The sequence below is a fragment of the Lathamus discolor genome, chromosome 1, assembly GCF_037157495.1.
Source record: "Lathamus discolor isolate bLatDis1 chromosome 1, bLatDis1.hap1, whole genome shotgun sequence".
Taxonomy (NCBI): Eukaryota; Metazoa; Chordata; class Aves; order Psittaciformes; family Psittacidae; genus Lathamus; species Lathamus discolor.
The window spans coordinates 140,869,862-140,888,868 of record NC_088884.1 but is presented as its reverse complement, the minus strand read 5'-3'; the positions used below and the strand labels follow the sequence as shown (position 1 = coordinate 140,888,868).

Sequence of the window (19,007 nt, the reverse complement as noted above, 5' to 3'; positions counted from 1 at the left end):
AGTGTTTTTAAACCAAAATCTTATATTCCTTCTCCCATCATTAATATAAGCAGATTTGCATTTTAATCACCATTTTAATCAGTCAATCTCTTTTAATGAGGTAATATAACTTCAAGAACGCATGATACAAAAAACAACGTATAGAATTTTAAGATAAAGCTAAATGTTAATAAAAACCAATCAGTTTAATGTTCTTAACTATAGGCTGCATAAACTTATTAAACACAAACAGAATTATAACTCCTTGAAGAAGTGATTCATCAAACTTTTAATGAGCTTGGTACAATTTACAGAATAAAAGACATTTCCCAGGCATACTGGCACATCTAGAGAAAGACTGATTACTTTTCCTAGGCTTACAGAGCAAATATCATCTATTGAAAGTTATAATTATTGTGTTACCTCTAACAAGTAAAAGTATCTGTTAAACTGAGGGCTCTTCGTGTCCTCCAAGCCTTTTAATTGTCTTGTAATAAACAAAAAAATGTCCTGTCAAAAAACAATAAAGTGTTTACAAGCTTGATTCAGCACAGAATAAAAATACAACCCTGCAGTAATGACATCTACCCATATTTACAAACTCATGACACAGGAACATTAAATTGTCTTTTTCAGGCACTAACAGAAAGCTATCACCAACTCAGATACCAATTACCTAGCATTCCTTTATACATCTCTGGCCCTTGAAGTACTACACTGACTCACAGGACTTAAGCAAAATTTCTTTAATAAAGCTAAATGCGAATATAAATGCAATAAATAAAAGTCAGGCGTAGCAGTTTGGGGATTTTTTTGGGGGTGGTGTTGTGGGTTTTTTTTTTTTCCACAGAAAGAGAATTAAGTAGGAAGAAAGCCTTTATTTTTTAAAGCATTTTTACCTTAAGTTTGTCATGGGAAGTATATGGAGCTTCAGGAGCATAGATACGAAAGATATCAGCCAAGCAACACGCTACAAGGAGGCGCACATCTTTATTGGGATTCCTGAGGAAGAATTCAGATGCAAGGTGCAAGGCTAATGGGAGATACTGCTGCTTCTCATCCTCCGAGTCCTGGTCCATATCCATGAAGGTTTTTACCACCATCTGAAAACACAGGAAAAACCCCATTCGAGTGCCTTGTGCTCTTATTCCTTATTACTAAACAGTACTTTCTAAAAGGATGTAGTATCATCAATACATTTTTGATTGCACAAGCACAGTACTAAAATCTTGTTGTTAGGACAAACATCAGAAAAAGAGAAATGTTAATCTGATACTTAAAGGCTTACTCAAATTGGTATTTAAAGTTGAGACACCAAAAAAAAAAAAATGCTTTGCAGCTCTCCTTTTTTTGCCAATCTTAACCCGAGCTGCAGCACGGAAACTGCTGTTTACGGGTGAGGCTGGAGATGACAGCACCTCTTCACCAAAGCAGCCCCAGACCACTTCAAAGCAAGGACTTGCCTCAGTATACAGTATGAAGGGCTGCAAGTTATCTGGTCTAGTGCAGACATCACAGTACAATGCAGTTGCTCTAACCACTATGACAAGACTTGAGGAGAGCCTAACAGGCCAGTCTTACACTCTGCCTGTATGTATCAAGGCACAGAGCTGAAGAACTACTTTACAGATGCACAATGCTTTGATCTGGTTTAGTCAAACTAGATACCAGGTAAGAATTTAATCCCCCATGGAAAGCATCTCTAATGCTGTATATCTATTCCTGCTGTATACTCAAACCTGCATCAACAGCCTTATCTATATAATGAAAAAAATAAACTATGTGGTTTCCTTGTTTCTTCTAGCACAGCTAAATACCAATTCCAACGAAATGCCACCAAAAAATTGTTTATTTTGAATTATCATACAACCCCAGTTAATTGAGTCACCTGAACTAAAAGTGAAAATTTAGTTTGAAGAAATAAAAAGCTGCAGGTTTTGCTTCCAGAATAGGGTTCGTTAAAGAATGAGGATGACTTCTAAGACATCAGCACAGAACCGAGAGATGTGCCACAGATTCTTACTATGACCCTAACCAGATTGATCTTTGCGTCCTCCATGTTGCTTGAGCATCCTTAAGAGTTAAAATTCTGAAGAACAGCCATACTGCATACCAGTTGGATTTAATATACCCATTACACAGAGAGATGCAAGAGAAAACACAGAATGATAAATCTTGATGGGTCAAATTTGCCTCTAGAATACTAATACACAGTAAAACACAAGAAGAGATTGAGCTTACACGCTAATAAACACATCTACGCTTACCACAATTCTCTTGTTATTGTGTCATTCAAATGATACCAAGGTTGTTCTTCCGTTATTGAGCATGCCCCCACTTCCAACATGAAAACACTGTCTTTCAGCTTTACCTCCTCCCTGTGTTTTGGAACCCAGTTTTAAACACAGTAGATCTTACACATTAAAATAAATGTTTGGCAACAACCTTTCCCACAGTACGTTACCTAAAACTGCTCCACAATTTCTACAAAATGTGCAAGTACATTCCTTCATGAAGCAACCTAAGCAGAACCAAAAATGAAAGGAATGGAAGGAGAGGACATAATAGAATAAAAGAGAAGCTCACAACCACAGCCTGTAAAATTCCAAATTCTACCTGCATTGGCCTGTTTCTCTAAACATATTCTAAAGATACATTTTGAAACACTAGCTAAAAGGACAAAACCACCTTCCAATTGACAGCACAGGTCTGTCACAGTGTCACACATCACCTGTGCTTCCTAGATACCAGAATCAAAACCACAGATAAGGCAGGCTTCAAACCCTACCAGATTTTTTCAAAAAGGAAGGCTTAAAACAAAACCAACCAACCAACCAAACAAAGGGAAAAAAACCTCCCAAACAAACCACCACACCAGTCATTTTACTGAATTTTTAGATAACCTATATAAGCAATCATCTGAGCTTTCCCATAAACCAGATCTCCTTTCTCCCTATGAATATCATAAACTTCATAACCAGAATACCCTCCTAGATTCAGATCTCTCTACAAGTTCTCATGTTCGTATGTCAATATGCGTAAAATCTTGAATATATTCCTGCTCTATTATGTCAAAACCAGACATGGAAGTCAGCACGGTGCTGTGAAAACACACAGCTCTCTTACTCTGTAACAACATGTTAGGATATTCTAGGATTAAAGTAATGAAACTAGTATTTGGCACTGTCTTGCTTGTTTGAAAATACACCAACCTTAGGGATTTTCCTGTACTGCTCTTGTTTTCAGAAGGAACTGACAACAAACATCCATAAAACCTCATTCTGTTTCTCAGTAACAGAGTCCTTGATGCTTCTTTTCTATTACAAAACAACACTTGGGCAGTAACTGGACCATTGGCATGCTGCAACTGCTATTTAACATACTGATCTATGTTTCTGCTCCATGTTTATAGACACATATCTGCTTGCTCTTGAGTGTGGTCTTTTGTTTTATAACAAGACTTTGGTGCATGATGCTCTGTTTATGACACGCACAAAAAGACAACAAGGATAGTATCTTGGTCTATATCTAGGATCCCAGATACCAAAGAAAAAATATAATATATGTGGGGTACACTATATACATATATATAGTTTATATATATATATAAATAAAGTATATATAAAATGAAAGTAACATGTAAACAAACTACACAGGGCTGGACCACAGTTAAAATCATGATGTAAATCCTTGCTAGTACCAGGGCACATGCAATATTTGGGAAAAATGGAATTAATAAAGCCATTAATTAGTTGGAATGTCATCATACTTCAATACAATAATTCTGTAAATTCCTTGAATATATACAATCAACTAAAATCCTACAGCCTGGGAGTAGTCTCTATAGCCAAGCAAACACTGACAACGATTACAGTATCACACAGTAATTATTGCCAAATGCTTGCTAATCTATATTTGAGATTAACTGTTAAAATAGAAGAAAAGGTTAAAAAAGACAAAGTCCAGACATGAAATACAATCCATGCTTGGCTCTTCAAACCAGACAGCAAAGAACTTGCTCAAAATTTCATCAGATACAGGACAGGTACTCTTGCCCCCTAGCACAACTGAAAAAGTAGTTATCAAGCAACAATTAAGAAAGCAACTTAAGTCTGTAGAAGTCCAAGAAATTCCATGTTTCATGAAATCACTTATTCATACTAGAACCATATATCCTCAACTACAAGGCACTGACCAACAACAGCTCCATGATTCCCTGAGGTACTAGTGTTTCTCTCTACAGCTATCCTCTGTCATGTTTTCTCTATGACAAGAACTACCTTCCCTTCCTCCCCTCATGATTATGTTGTCTAATGCAACTGGTCTAGGATCATAGTTCACAAATACGTTCAATAAACCAAAGAAATTAAATGACAACACACTGCAAATTATTTTCTGTGATAACATCTGACAAAGAAAAGTTACTTCTAATCACCTAGGATTGGTATTACTTGAGACACACAGAACCATTAGGAATATAAACATGTAAAGTTAAGCATACTTCCCAAAAATCTTTCATAAACTGTATGCTAGCCAGAGTTGCAAGTCTTTCTGTATTTCCTACAACTCCATTCCATGTCCTGTTGCAAATGATGAGTTTTCTCATAAGAATTTAAAATACCCAGAAGCAGTATGCAAGTCGCATGATACATAGTAAATACTGATATCTTATGAAGAACTCCTCAGAATGGGTTTTAGAAAGATTTTCACAGTTGAATTTTTAGCCACATCACTGCAATAACAGTATTAATTGTGACAGCTAGAAACTGACCTGCTAAATCAATCTGCTAATGAACCTAGAAACTTAAAACAAACTCTATAGAGACAAAGAAAAGGTCCAAATAATTAAAGATTTTACATTTTTAACCCAATCTGAAAGCCACTCATGGAGCTACTAATATACACAAATGCAACAATGCAGGAAAATGACAAAGCAAATAAGCTCCAAAAAATTCAAGTTGTGGTTAATATTTCATTGAACCGGAAGGAAGTAAAAATACAACTGCAGAGAGGAGATAAGAACTGCTACTGCCAGACAGGTTTTGGAACAATTATTTTTTCCAAGAATCTGCATGTTCAGAAAAATCTTTACTGAAGTTATTCATACTACAGGTACTCTATTAAAGCAAACTATATTCAAGATGTCATCTGAGCCATCCTAATTACCCTTGTTATAATTGAAAAAAACAAACAACAACAACAAAACAACCAAACAAAACAAAAAAAAAAAAACAAAAAAAAAACCCAAAACCCCAAGCCAAACACCCCCCCCCCCCAACTGCTCTTTGTATTAAGGTTTTCATTTTATGTCTAGAAGAAGTTTTAATTTCCCAAAGTTTTGAATCTACCATTACATAACTATTTCTCTAGCCGAATGAAGTAGTTATTTCGAGTTACATACTAATTATTATCATATTAAGCCAGTTTTTAGTCCAAGGAAAAATGATTAAACCATATGGCATGGTTTAGCCCCAGTTAGCAACTAAATACTATGCAGCTACTCACTCACTCCCAGCACCCTCAGTGGGATGGGGAGGAGAACTGGAAAAAGGTAAAACCCACAGGTTAAGATAGGAACAGTTCAGTAATTGAGAGAAAGTAAAATATACTAGTAGCAGCAGTAGTAGTAATAATAGGAAAGAGAGAGAGAGAATTAAAACAAACAAAAAAAACCCAAAAAAAAACCCAAAACCCCAAGTGATGCACAATACAATTGCTCACTCCCCACAAACCCATGTCCAGCCTGTTCCTGAGCAGTGATCCAGACCTTCCGGGTAACTCCCCCCAGTTTATATACCGGGCATGACGTGCTGTGGTATGGAATATCCCTTTGGTTAGTTTGGGTCAGGTGTCCTGTCTCTGCTTCCTCCCAGCTTCCCATGCACTTCCTCACTGGCAGAGCATGAGACTGAAAAGTCCTTGATGAGGGTAAGTGCTACTTAGCAACAACTAAAACATTGGTGTGTTACCAGCACTTCTCTCAGACTAAAGCCAAAACACAGCACTGCACCAGCTACGAAGAAGAAAATTAACTCTATCCCAGCCTAAACCAACAGCCCGTAACATGAACTCACTACTTTTCAAATCCCAGTATTATTGTCTAACTGAAGTTTTTGTACAGTTGAAACAACCCTAGCTAGAGCACTACTATTCATTTGTATAATTCCCTACAGACTTTGTAGCTCCCATCACCACAAATTGTTACCGCCCTCTGCAAAAAGCAGGTGACAGAAGAGTATTATTTAAAAATATTAATGTTACATAATCCATTCTTTTCCAAACAACTAAGCACTCAAATCAAACACTAATTACTAGCAAACATAAACAAAATCCAGCTATTCACATTTACTATTAAATTCATTCTGCATTAGTTTTGGTTTAATATATCTCCATTGAGTTGTCACATACTGATGACAGTATGGTGAAGGTACTTTAGTTAGACTGGAGAAATAAAAGTGTTAAAACTATTCTACAAATTTTCATTATTGCCATTTTTACCATAGTACCTTCAAATTCTAATTCTCAGACCAAAATTTTACTCTCCCAGGCCCTGCAAACAAGTAAGTGAAATGCTTCGATTATTACATCAGAGATAGAGAAATGTAAACACATCACTCAAACTAGAAAAAAAAACTAACAAAAAAACCCAACAGTTAAGTGAAGATTCCTACAGGTCACTCTTAGCATATTATGAACATACTGAAAAGTAAAGAATTTAAAGCTTTCAGGAAGGCACTCATCCAAGTGCTAAAAACACACACTGATCAAGCCAGTCACTCTGCACTACCCTTTCACCCAATGCAGAGAAATGCACAGACCACAAAGTGGCCATGGGAGAAGAACCTCAATCCATCCCACTCCAACCAGTTTGATGCCAGTGCCAGCAAGAGATGCCCAGAACCTGGTGAAGGATAGCAGGTGAACAGGAGAGCACCAGAAGAACAGCACAAAGGATTTCTAGCCACTCCAGCCAGTAAGTTGGCTTTGTCAGGGACTCATCTTAAATGCCTCTAGACAAACCTACATAGCAAGGAGAATAATCAAGAGGAGTTAAAAGATGTGTGTATGTCTGCGGTGCTATGATCTTACTGGCATCTCAGAGATGTGGTGGATGGTTCCTGTGACTGGAGTGTTGGAATGGAAGGAGACAGGCTCTTTAAGAAAGACAGGCAGGGAAGACGAGGAGAAGGTGTTGTTGTCTGTATCAGTGATCAGATGGAGTGCACAGACCTTTGCCTGGGGATAGATGAGCAGCCAACTGAAGCTCATAGGTCAGGACTAAAGGGCTGCCCTCCCTTTAATCCTGATCCGTAAGCTCTGGTCAGGCTGTGTTACAGTGGGTATCTGCTACAGGCCACCCAACAAGGAAGATCAAGGACGACCAAGTAGACAAGGCCCTCTAGAGACAGATAGGAACAGCCTCATGTTCACAAGCCCCGCTCCTCATGGGGGACTTCAACCACCCCAATATCTGTTGGGAGAGACAACACAGCAGGGTATAACCAATCCAGGAGGTTCCAAGAATAGATGATAAATTCTTTCCCCAAGTGACTGAAAAGCCAATGAGGACAAGTGCTATGCTGTACCTTGTTCTCACCAACAAGGAAAAGCTGGTGGGGAATGTTAAGCTCCCGGACAGCCTTGGCTGCAGTGACTGTGAAACGGTGGAGTTCAAGATCCTTAGAGCAGTGAAGAGTGTGCAGCAAGCTCACTACCCTGGACTTCAGCAGAGCACACTGGCCTCTTCAGGGATCTGCTTGGTAGAGTACCATGGAACAAAACCATGGAGGAAGAGGGGCCCAAGAAAGCCGGTCCATATTCAACGATCACCTCCTCCAAGCTCAGGAGAAGCTCCTTCAGAGTGATGCTCCCAGCAAAGGGAAGGTCAGGCGAAAACATCAGGGGGCCTGCATGGATGTCCTGGACACAACCCAACACAAAAAGGAAGCTTACAGAGGCTGGAGGCAATGAAAAGTCACAGAAGGCAAAGGCAGGGACTGGGAAAATGAAGAACTGCCTGCTGTAGAAGACCAGGTTCAAGAACATCTAAGGAACCTGAAGGCACGCAAGTCCATGGGACCTGATGAGCTGCACCCACACAGTGGGAAGTGGCAGGTGAAACGACTAAGCCACTATCAATCCTATTTGAGAAGCTGTGGCAGTGAGGTGAAGTTCCTGTTGACTGGAAAAGGGAAAACATAACCCCAATTTTTAAAAGAGGGAAAAAAAGGAACACCTGGGAAACTAACGGGTGGTCAGTCTTACCTCAGTGCCTGGCAAGGTCACTGAGCCGATCCCTCTGGAAACTATGCTAAGGCACACGGACAATAAGGGAATGATTGGTGACAGCCAACATGGCTACACTAAGGATAAATCATGCCACTTAAATTTGGCAGCCTTCTATGACAAGGTTAGTGTTGGTGGACAAGGGGAGAGCTACTAACATTGCATGCAGTGACAAGACAAGGGAGGATGGCTTTAAACTGAAAGAGGGCAGATTTAGATGAGACACTTGGAAGAAATTCTTCACTCATATGAGGCTGGTGAGACACTGGAACAGGTTGTCCTGAGAAGCTGTGGCTGCCTCATCACTGGCAGTGTTCAAGGCCAGGCTGGATGGGGCTTTGAGCAACCTAGTCTACTGGAAGGTGTCCGTGGCAGGGGGCTTGGAACTTGATGATCTTGTAAGTCTCTTCCAGCCCATACCATTCTATGATAATGTGTATTTGTCTCCTGTCCAGTTCATTGTTGCTATGCATTTTTTGTGAAGTTCTGCTGCTGTAATTAGTAAATTTACCACTGCCTTCACATGGGTAGAACAGCATATTCTGTTTTGTTTTACTTACATTGGGCAACTCATTTTCCAAGAGCCCAGATGTTAAACTAATCAGACATAGTAAAAAGCATAAAGACTATTACTTGTAATAAAAACAGTACACTGAGCCATTCATTAATTATTTGAAGTAACTTCTTCAATGTGTTTTTAAGTAACTACATAATGAATAAGTATCACACACGTACAGCACTATAATCAAAACGGGACAAGCACTGTTACCAGTTTCGGAGAGAGGTTGTACAATTAGCCACATGTTTTATCTCCATAATTAGCTCAAAGCAGAATTTCGATTCTGCTGTAAATCTAGAAGATTCCTCAAGTAACATAAATGCAACAGATGGGGGTGAAATGGCAAGGAAAATGGGGGAAAAAAAATCAAATGCCTTAAACCGAAGTGTCTTTCATGGCACATGTTAGAACATGCTATTTAAACAGTTGTGGAATATTTTGCCCTGCAAAATCAGTCACATAACATTGACTTGATTACAGTAACTTTTATGGACTACTGCAAGGAAAGGCTGAAAAAAAAAAAAAAAAAAGTCATGATTCCCAAGATTACAACAGCACAAAAGGAAGTAAAAGGTGTCCTTCCTGCCCAGCGGAAGATAATCATAATAGCGTTACCACTTCACTTAATGAATCTTGTACTCTGGCCATGAACAAGTCCATGGGAAAAATGAGACTCATGATGTGCAAGGACAATACTACACTGCCCTTCCTTATCACTACAACTTCGGCAAAGCATAACATCTTGTTCAGAACTGCCTACTTTAGTATCATTGACTAAGTTTTTATTGTAGTAAGATTAAAAATAATTTTTGAGCAACCTCAGTTCCTTCACTACTATATGTAATAGCGAAGTGCATTTTTTTCTCCAAGCCAAATGATACTTTAAAGGCAAGTCTATTCCTTTTGTCTTTAAGCAGGTACCACTATGCTTCACATAAGAACATCCTGCAAGTTCATTTATATCCACTGTAGTTAACAAAAAACCCCACCACCACACACACACACACAAAAAAAAAACAAACCAACAAAAACCAACCCACAAACAAAAAATAAAAAATAACCCAAACAAGACAAAAAGTACTCCCCCCAAAAAAACACTCCATCAAAACAGGCTGTGTTTTCGTGAGATGTGAAAATTCCTCATTAAGGAGAAAGTGGATTATAATCAGCTTAAATGGCCTGGAATTTAACACAACTTCCCTTGTAACTGACTGGCTGGAGGACTATCTTTTTTACAGCCCTGTACACATTGACAGGGTAAAAAAAACACTGAAGGAAACAAAGCACAAATGGAAGTTCAGACCTGTTTGCCAACCAGGAGTCACAGCAGCACAAAGTTTAAATCCCCTCTCCCAGCATCTATGGTTTTGGTTCTATGGAGATCCAATTTAGCCACTTGCTGCCACTATCTCCTTCTCCCTTTCCCATTATCTACCCTGTCCTACTTCTAGTTATGCAGGGCCACTGTGTATTTTGCGCTGGCCCCAACACATGTCGAATATGAGTCAATTTAACTCACTAACCTGCCCAAAAACCTCCTCAGAAAAAGTCTCAGATAGTTTTCTGACAGGTATGATTAGATCATAGAGAGATCTGATAGGTTACAGAGCCAGTAGAAGGGCAGGCAGTTAGAATTCAACGGCCAAGACCAGAGTGGGAAGAATAACTTAGCTTTCTGGTACATAAACTCTTAACAACCTAATTGTCACACGACTTCTTAACCTTAACAGTGGCAAGCACACGAAGCCTGAAATAAGCAGTTATATCCAAATCCTACTAGTCCCCCTTTTACCTTCATCTCTTTACATTAGAAACTGGCATAAGATGTAAGCACGCATCATTTTAAACTCAAGGTCTCAGAAACATGTTGTTACAGTAATTTCCAAAACTTGTACCCCAAGAATCAATTCATTTATTAATTTTAATTGAATTATTATTTCCAGAGATCCCCCATTTACCTTTCTATACCATCGTTTTTATTTTGCTTCCAGGTTCTTATTATTCTCATCACACCCTTATCTCATACCTTTGGAGGCAAAGGTTCACTGGACTGCAGTATTGCACAAAGCACATGCACACGCTATTCAAAAAAGCATACATGCCTAATCCAAGCTCCCAGCTTCTTCCTACAACCTCAGTACTTGTATGTGCTTTTGCTGGAGTCTCTGGATGCCCAGATAGACACTGTGATGCTGTATAAATGTGAAAGTGCTAAATGCTATATAAGTTTATAGTCAGATGTGTGTATGTATATACATGGTCTCACATAGCAAGATCAAATTGGGTATGAATGCACACTGGGAAAACGGGGGCCAAAATGTATGAACAGTAAGATATTTGTGTCATCTAATTTAGATACCCATATTAAGTGCATTGTATAAGGGTATAGTACCTTTGGGTTTTCAATATGGTCAGTTGAGAGAGATGAGCACATCCACTAGTGAACTGAAGTCATGTGTAGTAGGTCTCTTCAGGAGCTCAAACTTCTAGTCATGAGTGGCATTCACCTGACTCTGACTGATCTTTGTGCAACTACCACTAACTTTGTGCAATATTTGTAACAGCTCCAGTTACAAAATTATAACCCTGAGAAGGCTGCCTGGAGACATGAACTGGTCAGACCTGGACTGTTCATTAGGGACTGTAGTGACAGGACAAGGGGTAACAGCTTAAAACTTAAACAGGGGAAGTTTAGATTGGATATAAGGAAGAAAGGAAGAAAAATATAAGGGTGGTGAGGCACTGGAATGGGCTGCCCAGGGAGGTTGTGAATGCTCCATACCTGGCAGTGTTCAAGGCCAGGTTGGATGAAGCCTTGGGTGGCATGGTTTAGTGCGAGGTGTCCCTGCCCATGGCAGGGGGCTTGGAACTAAATGATCTTAAGGTCCTTTCCAACCCTAACTATTCTATGATTCTATATAAGAACATAATATCCATAGTATTTACCATTTGGTTCCTTACCCAGCATTAAGTTCTATAATATTTTTGTTCACTGAAAGATTTCACCGAATGGTCTAGACTGACACATCATTCTTCCCTGACTTAGTCCTTTTCAACTTCAGAAAGTCAGCAAATAATTTTGTTTTCTCTCTATTCCTCACCTTACTTTTATTGACATTAAACCTAAGAGCTTCCACTGGATTCACTCTACTCACTTAAATTATCTGACTTAATAGGAATTCTGTGAAATCCTCCTTGGTTATGATCAACCAAACTAACTCACCTACCTCATCACGCTTCTTGTTCCCCAAACAGATAAAAGCTTTTCAAGCATGAAGAGTATTATCTAACCTTAGGTCACTGGATGGTTTGTCATTAGCAGAAATTATCTTTTTAAATCTACTTTTTGACAGCAGTCAGCTTTTGATACATGACACTTGGCTACTCAACCCAAGACCTTTTAAAGTCACATTAACGCAAGAAACATTAAGAAATATTGTTAGTTCGCCATACCATATTGAAATCCTGTCAGTATTTTGTTATCCTAGTTTTAAGTGGTTTCACACTTATTTTCTATTACACAGCTGTAATACTGTGGACCAAATCACACATTTTAACAACGTATGGGTATGTATTCTCAAATAATGAGAAGTACGCGGCAGTGAACATATTTATCAGAACATTATCTTTTCATACTCACGCCACTCACCATCTCTTACACATCCATGATTTCTGTGTGGTGCCACAGCACCAATTTTTGTTTTATTTTTTAAAGCAACTGAGTCCTCAGCAGTACCTAGTCTCTGCTACTGGGAAGATCTGCAATGGGATTCTTGCTAATATTCCTGCCAAAGTCCTGCCAATTGTTTAAGTACTCTAAAGAAGGTTGATAAACTAAAAACACTGAAAGTGTTCTAAGTTCTCAGAACCTTTGCTTCCCCATAGATAGATACATAACAAAAGAGTATTTGCAGAGGGACTAAAAAGAACCTAGTCTTTAAATGTTCTAATGATAATTCAAGACACCATCAGTTAGAAGCATTTAATTAAATAGTCCTTTTCCCCTAGGTATAGTAGCAAGTGTTACACACGGCTGGGGCACAACAAAAAAAAAGAGAAAAAAAAAGAAAAACTTAAAAGTGTATTCCCCAAGTGAAGGAGTTTCCATTTCCATACAAAGTTTCCCAAGTACTTTGATAATAGGCTCCAGATGTGAGAGAGAGGATTCGTTAGAACCAGCTCACTGCTGTGTGATAATTCATTTCCTCTTCCAAAGAGAAGGTGGTGCTGGACAAGAACAGCATTTTCACTTCTACTGTAAATTGACTGTAAGAATAAATTCTGAAGTGAGTATTTAGGCTCAGTTCTCACAACAAAATCACAGGTTAAGAGTTCCACATTAAAACACAACTAAAGGCTATGTTTCCCACAATACTAATGTTTTGAAGGATATATCCATGTCTATTTCTACACTACAGTGCAGTACATCGCAGTCTTCCTGACTCAAGCCATCCAAAAGCAGATGGCACATAAAGCAACAAAGAATTCCTATTCAAATAAGCTAGCTTTCTCCAGTGAAGCACTACTTTATCAGAAAATTTTGCTACCTGTTGAGCACAATTACCTGTATTATTAACACAAAAAAAATTAAAAGTTTTCTCATTAAGCAGCTACCAAGCTCAAACCCAGAGCACTCTAGAAAAGACTGAATGCAAAATTTGCTTACTCTCCTTGTGGCTGGTGGCTTCATTTTATTTTTAAGTAGTACCATTAAAAACAACACTTCAGGAAATTCTTAAATAACAGAAAAATAACTGGTATGTGAAAGATTGAACCTCAAACATATGTGGAGTGGCTTCCTGGCTATAAGTTTATTTAACTCTTAAATAAGGAGGAAGAAAATCATCTATAATTACTGCATAGAAAAGTATTCTATTGGTGGAATTCATCTATTAGAATCATAGAATGGCTTGGACTAGAAGGGACCTTAAAGCTCATCTAGTTCCAACTCCCTGCCACGTGCCAGGACACTTTCCACTAGACCATGTTGCTAAGAGCCACGTACTACCTGGCTCATTTAATAAGCTTGATAACTTATTTAAAACTATTTATTAACTATTTTAATAAAGAGAATTTATTTTACTCTGAATAATGGCAAGTAACCCTAGTAACAGACTGATTTCTAACCCATCTTAAAAGAATAAAGAAGTCTAAGGATTTTTCCATTTTAATTTTCTTCAAAATGGGGAGACTAAAGGAAAAATAAAAGGCATCAATGTTGCTGATAAAAGGATATGAAAATCAAAACCACAGTGGTCAGCAGTATGATGATGCTGAAGACATAATGATTATGTGTAGGATATTCAGTTTCTGAGCAATAAGCCTGGAAAATGAATATAACAAGCTTATGTATTTTATTATAATGTAGACAGCAAGGAATAATATAAAAAATTTTCAATAAATTAAGCTTGTAATATAATTGCCAATAAAAATGTGGAAATATTTCAAATTGAAGATATTTTCAGAAAGCATTTTGGGAGACTTTGCATGACAGTATTTAAAATGTTATTTTTAAGGTATTTACTCTTCATTTCATGCTAGAGTATCTCACACAAGAATGTAGACTTTTCCATTTTCAGTATGGGAGGTGCATTTGTATGACAAAGGAAAAGGCAAAAGCAGGAGACTGAGGAAGACGGGAAGACTGGAAAGAAATGGATTTTCCCATTCACGCCTCTAGCTCATGTACGGTTTTATTTGCTGAACCTTGATGTTTACACCCAACCACAGGTATTTTCAGTTGGCGCTAACTTTGGCAAACATTTTAATAGTATCTTCAAGCCATATAGCTACATTCAGCTGGTCAAAAATTATCCCTCATCCAAAACATGTACTCTATTTCCAAAACTAAGACTCTCTTTTGCCTAACTAAAGGGGAAAAAAACTAATCAAACTAACTACTCTTACAGAACTCTACTATACCTTTCTGGACTACCAATACTCTTAAAGAATAATACGTCATCTCCCAGAGTTGTGGTGGCTTTATTGATTTTCTGAAGTTAATTTCAGACTAATAAAATTCCTCTCTGAGAATTCTTCTCTAATTGTTTGAGAAATTCAAGTAACTCCTGACCTCCTCCATCAGAGTTCTGCAACTATTTTGCCTATCAGTTCCATCAAATTATTGCCTTGTGGATGGCTAGAATATGCCCGTAACTGCTGTACCTGTCTCTCAACATTCCTTATATGCAATCACACAGTTTTATAGCTACAGATTTTGCCAGGAGAAGAAGGCAGCAATATATTGGATATAAAATGTTAATGTAAGACTTTTGTTTTGTTAATACATGTTTGACATATTTTTTTAAGAAGTTCCAGTAAGAAGTCTACTTGTGCTAAGACTTTATTAGTGAAATATTTAAAGATCACAGATGTTCCCAAACCATAGAAAGCACCTGAAATTATGCTAGAAACTTACTTCAGATAAAGACTTTGTGGTATAATCATACCAACTATGCACATCCGTTACCCACCATTAGGCAGATTTCCCAGACAGTTGTTGGTGACTCACATCACCTGCATGGTGCAGCATTGGTCCATTTTAACCTCTACGTTCACTTCTGCTTTATTTTGAAGCTCTCTACTTAGTATAACAATTTCATTATCTAAGAGAAAAAAAAGGGGGGGATTTTTAAAATTTAACTATCTATATATTTAATGTACATTAAAATACACTATTTAAGTTCAGTCCCAGAATGAATCATGCTGAATTTAGATTAAAATAGCACTTCACTAAATTACATTGCTGAAATCAGCAACCTGCAAGTCCTAAATACCATTCAAACAGCTGTCAGCAATATTCTCATAAAGAATGCCTAAAACAGGAATCACAGAAAACTTTTACAGGTCCAGCGTACTTAAAACACTTGAAGCACAGTAGCTCTGTACTTACAAAGCGCTTTGTCATGTTCATCCAGAAAATCAATTATCCCCTCTATGACAAAATTTGAGAAATTTCAACCCCAAAAGCACAAACCATAAAAGTCAATCCACTCCTTGAGGTTAAGCTCCTAAAATTATTTTAACACTTAAATAGTTTATTAGAAATATTTTGTTACCCACTAAATATTAGTTTCTAAGAGTCTCACAGTAGTTTAAACTTATTCAATAAATTCTACCAATCCAACAGTACCACCATCACAAGACAGTGTATACAGTGCAGCAGTAAGTTCTGCCTTACCTGAAATAGCTGGAACATGTGGCTAATTCCTTCTATAAAATCAGACACGTGAAAAAATACTAACCTGTGCACCCAAGCATAAATTTGATAATCACTGGGAGAGGCTTTGGTCATTTCACATATTTCTGCATCTGTGCCAGAAAAAGCACCAAGGGAAAATCCAAGAAGCTTACAGAGAAGGCAGCAAGCCTCAGCCTAAAAAGTTATGGTTGCCCGGAACACATAAGAAAGTGCACACTTTAGAGTACTGGACTGAAGTGCCTGAAGCCACAAGCAAGTCATTGTTCAAGAATTTGTTTACTCTCCATTTTTGTTTCTCTGACTTGAAAATTGAAGAGAGGCTCAGCACATTCATATGCTGGAGATTTAAAAAGCAGCTAAAACACTAGAAAGAATTATAAAAAAAAACCATGAATGACTGGGAAAAATGAAACATGGAGGGGAAATGTTACCTATAAAGGACAACAGATCTCTCACAAACTCTGCAGGAGAACAACTAGTTGACCAGGTGACTGTCAAAATAAAACACTTGATCTTTCTTAAGCATACATGAGACATAAGCACAAAATTTAACTTTTCTTATCTAAAAACACTCATCTATCTTATCTAAAAACATTCATCCAACAGCTTCTGGCAACACTCCCATTCAGTTATTTTCATAGAAGTTTCCAAACAACTCACTACTAGAAAAATGGGTGAAATGCAGTTCTAAGGTTGGCTGAAGTTTGGCAACTGCAGAATTTCAATACATACACCACCACGAAAGTGCAAACCCCCTGTAAACACTGTCTCTTCAAAGAATAAACAAAATTATATTTAAACATTTTTCATCAGCAGACAGATTTCTGGCCTATCAAAAAGTCCTTAACAATATATTCTGCACAACTCTCAGGCCCTGAAGTGTAAGAAATAAGAGTTAAATGAGCAACAGTTAAGGAAGACTCATTTTCACTTTCTGTGAATAATTCTGGAAAAGCTTCATGTGCAACAGTAAACTCATGATCTGTTCTGCTATGAGCTCTATGGAGTGTTAATAATGCTGGCTTTGGGATGACACACAAGATTCTACTCCTTGCATTTTGTAAGTTCATGCTTAGGGGGTGAGAGCTATTTATGGTGCCCGTCTGCTGGGTAGTACAGTATTTTTTGAATGTGTGATTATATGGAAATTAAAGACTGATTTTTATATATCTGTACATATGCACACACATATCCCCCTACAGACAGTTAGACATCCTGTAGGTTAGTTTAAGTCCTTGTTTAAAGAACAAGCAACTACCACAGGCACTAGAAGGCGGGGAAAAAAATGAGAATGAGAGCTGGCATGAAGACAAATCTGTTTGCAAGCACTGGCCTGCACCACCTACTGCAGTTCAAGTCACAGCACAAGACTTAGTAGTTTGGACTGCAGAACAGGAAAAGACCAGTCTAAACATCAAAGACCACATCTCATAATCATAATACTGGTACACAACTGTGACCGTTGGGCTTAGGGAGGCCTGAAAAACACTGAAACCTCAAATTCTTTCTTTTGTTCAAATGGGAAAGACAACAAGGCAAAAAAAGAGCAAACCAAACATTCCTAGATATAGAAGCATATGTTAGTACCTCTTACTGAATATTACCACACCAAGTCTAAATTCCAATATAAAATCCATTTATTTTGAAAGCAATCATGTACTAGAATGAATAGTATGATATATTATAGCAGCCAGTCGGCTAAAACATTAGAAAACTCATCATGGATTCCACAACATTTGTGTTCGTTCAAAATTACCAGCACCACCACAATCCACATATTTGTGATTAAATGCAGCACTGATTTCAATTATTCCTAACCGGAAAACAGTCTCTTCTGTATCATAGTTTCTTTTTCAGATGTGGAAGGGTAGCACATCATTCACTGCAGTTATATTTGCAGTTCTCTGAAACAAGGGACACCAGTTTGTAGACAGATACTGCCTCGTCAAACTGGGGGTGTGAAGGATGTTTGTAGAATTTCTTAAGGTACAGTTTTACTGCAGTGTGAGTCAATCCAAACCTGTCAGATCTGTCCCTCCATTACTCCAGCTGATGAGTGACACCACTAAAATATTAGTTTTGTTGGCCAGGTTACTTTTCAAATAGCTCTGCTTCCTGAAGCAGCTCGCTGCATGACTGTAAAAATTCATAGGGGAGGGTAGGACTGCTCCAGTCCAGTCTTAGGGTGCAGTTTAATGAATCTTTAGGTTTAGTAAGGTCAAACCCAATGAACACAGTATTCCAAAATTAAGCTATCACTGCAAATACAGTTCTGCCAACCCAAGACTGTCAGACAGCTTTGGCCGACACAAGGAGGGGGTAGTAAGTGACTGCATTAAGTCACATTGACCCAAAAGAAAACTAACCTGGAAAAAAAAAAAAAAAAGCTGTTTTGAATAGGATCACTTCCACAATCCACTAGTCTCCAGGCCAGAGACACACCTGGATTGGCATGTGGAAAAGGATGGCCCACAAGCAAGCCAGAGTACTTTACTGACTCAAAGTACTGGCTTTGGTGTTTGTGTTTCCAAGCATTCCAGCAGAGTGAAGTACACCAGGGCTTGATTTGGGGCACTCCTCCAGCTACTGGTGTAGCAACTCCAGCATTTCCAACTACACTACTTCCCCCCCCCCTTGCCTACAACCACTGTGTGGCTCTATTTTTAACCTTTCTTTTTTTCCCCTTCTTACTCTTCACCAACTTCATTTGTTTCTATGACTCAATAAGGCAAATGACTTTGAATCGTTATTCTCACTGAGCAGCAGTGAAGACGAGTAACTGCTTCCTTCAGTAGCAGCGTCAATTTAAAGAGTACCCAAAGCAGTCGAGTGCCAAGGTATAACAATATCAGGACGACTTTCAAAAGACAATTATGGCAGTTTGCAAAGGGGACTTGCACTTCTTTTTTTTTATTTTTAGATAAACTAACTTGCTTTTGACTATGTTGAAATACCCGCTGCGTACATCAGCTCAGATTACTA

At 38.1% G+C, this 19,007-nt stretch overlaps 1 protein-coding gene across 3 annotated transcripts in view; it reads right to left on the bottom strand.

Annotated features, from left to right (window-relative positions):
* The window catches only part of PDS5A (PDS5 cohesin associated factor A), an 81,620-nt gene that overhangs the window by 49,988 nt on the left and 12,625 nt on the right, over nucleotides 1-19,007 (bottom strand). For all 3 annotated transcript variants that reach the window (XM_065698693.1, XM_065698711.1, XM_065698703.1), the window contains exons 3-4: nucleotides 879-1,082; nucleotides 403-489 (exon numbers count right to left, since the gene is read on the bottom strand). In XM_065698693.1, the coding sequence (XP_065554765.1) occupies nucleotides 403-489; nucleotides 879-1,082 (291 nt within the window). The remainder of the gene's footprint in view (nucleotides 1-402; nucleotides 490-878; nucleotides 1,083-19,007) is intronic.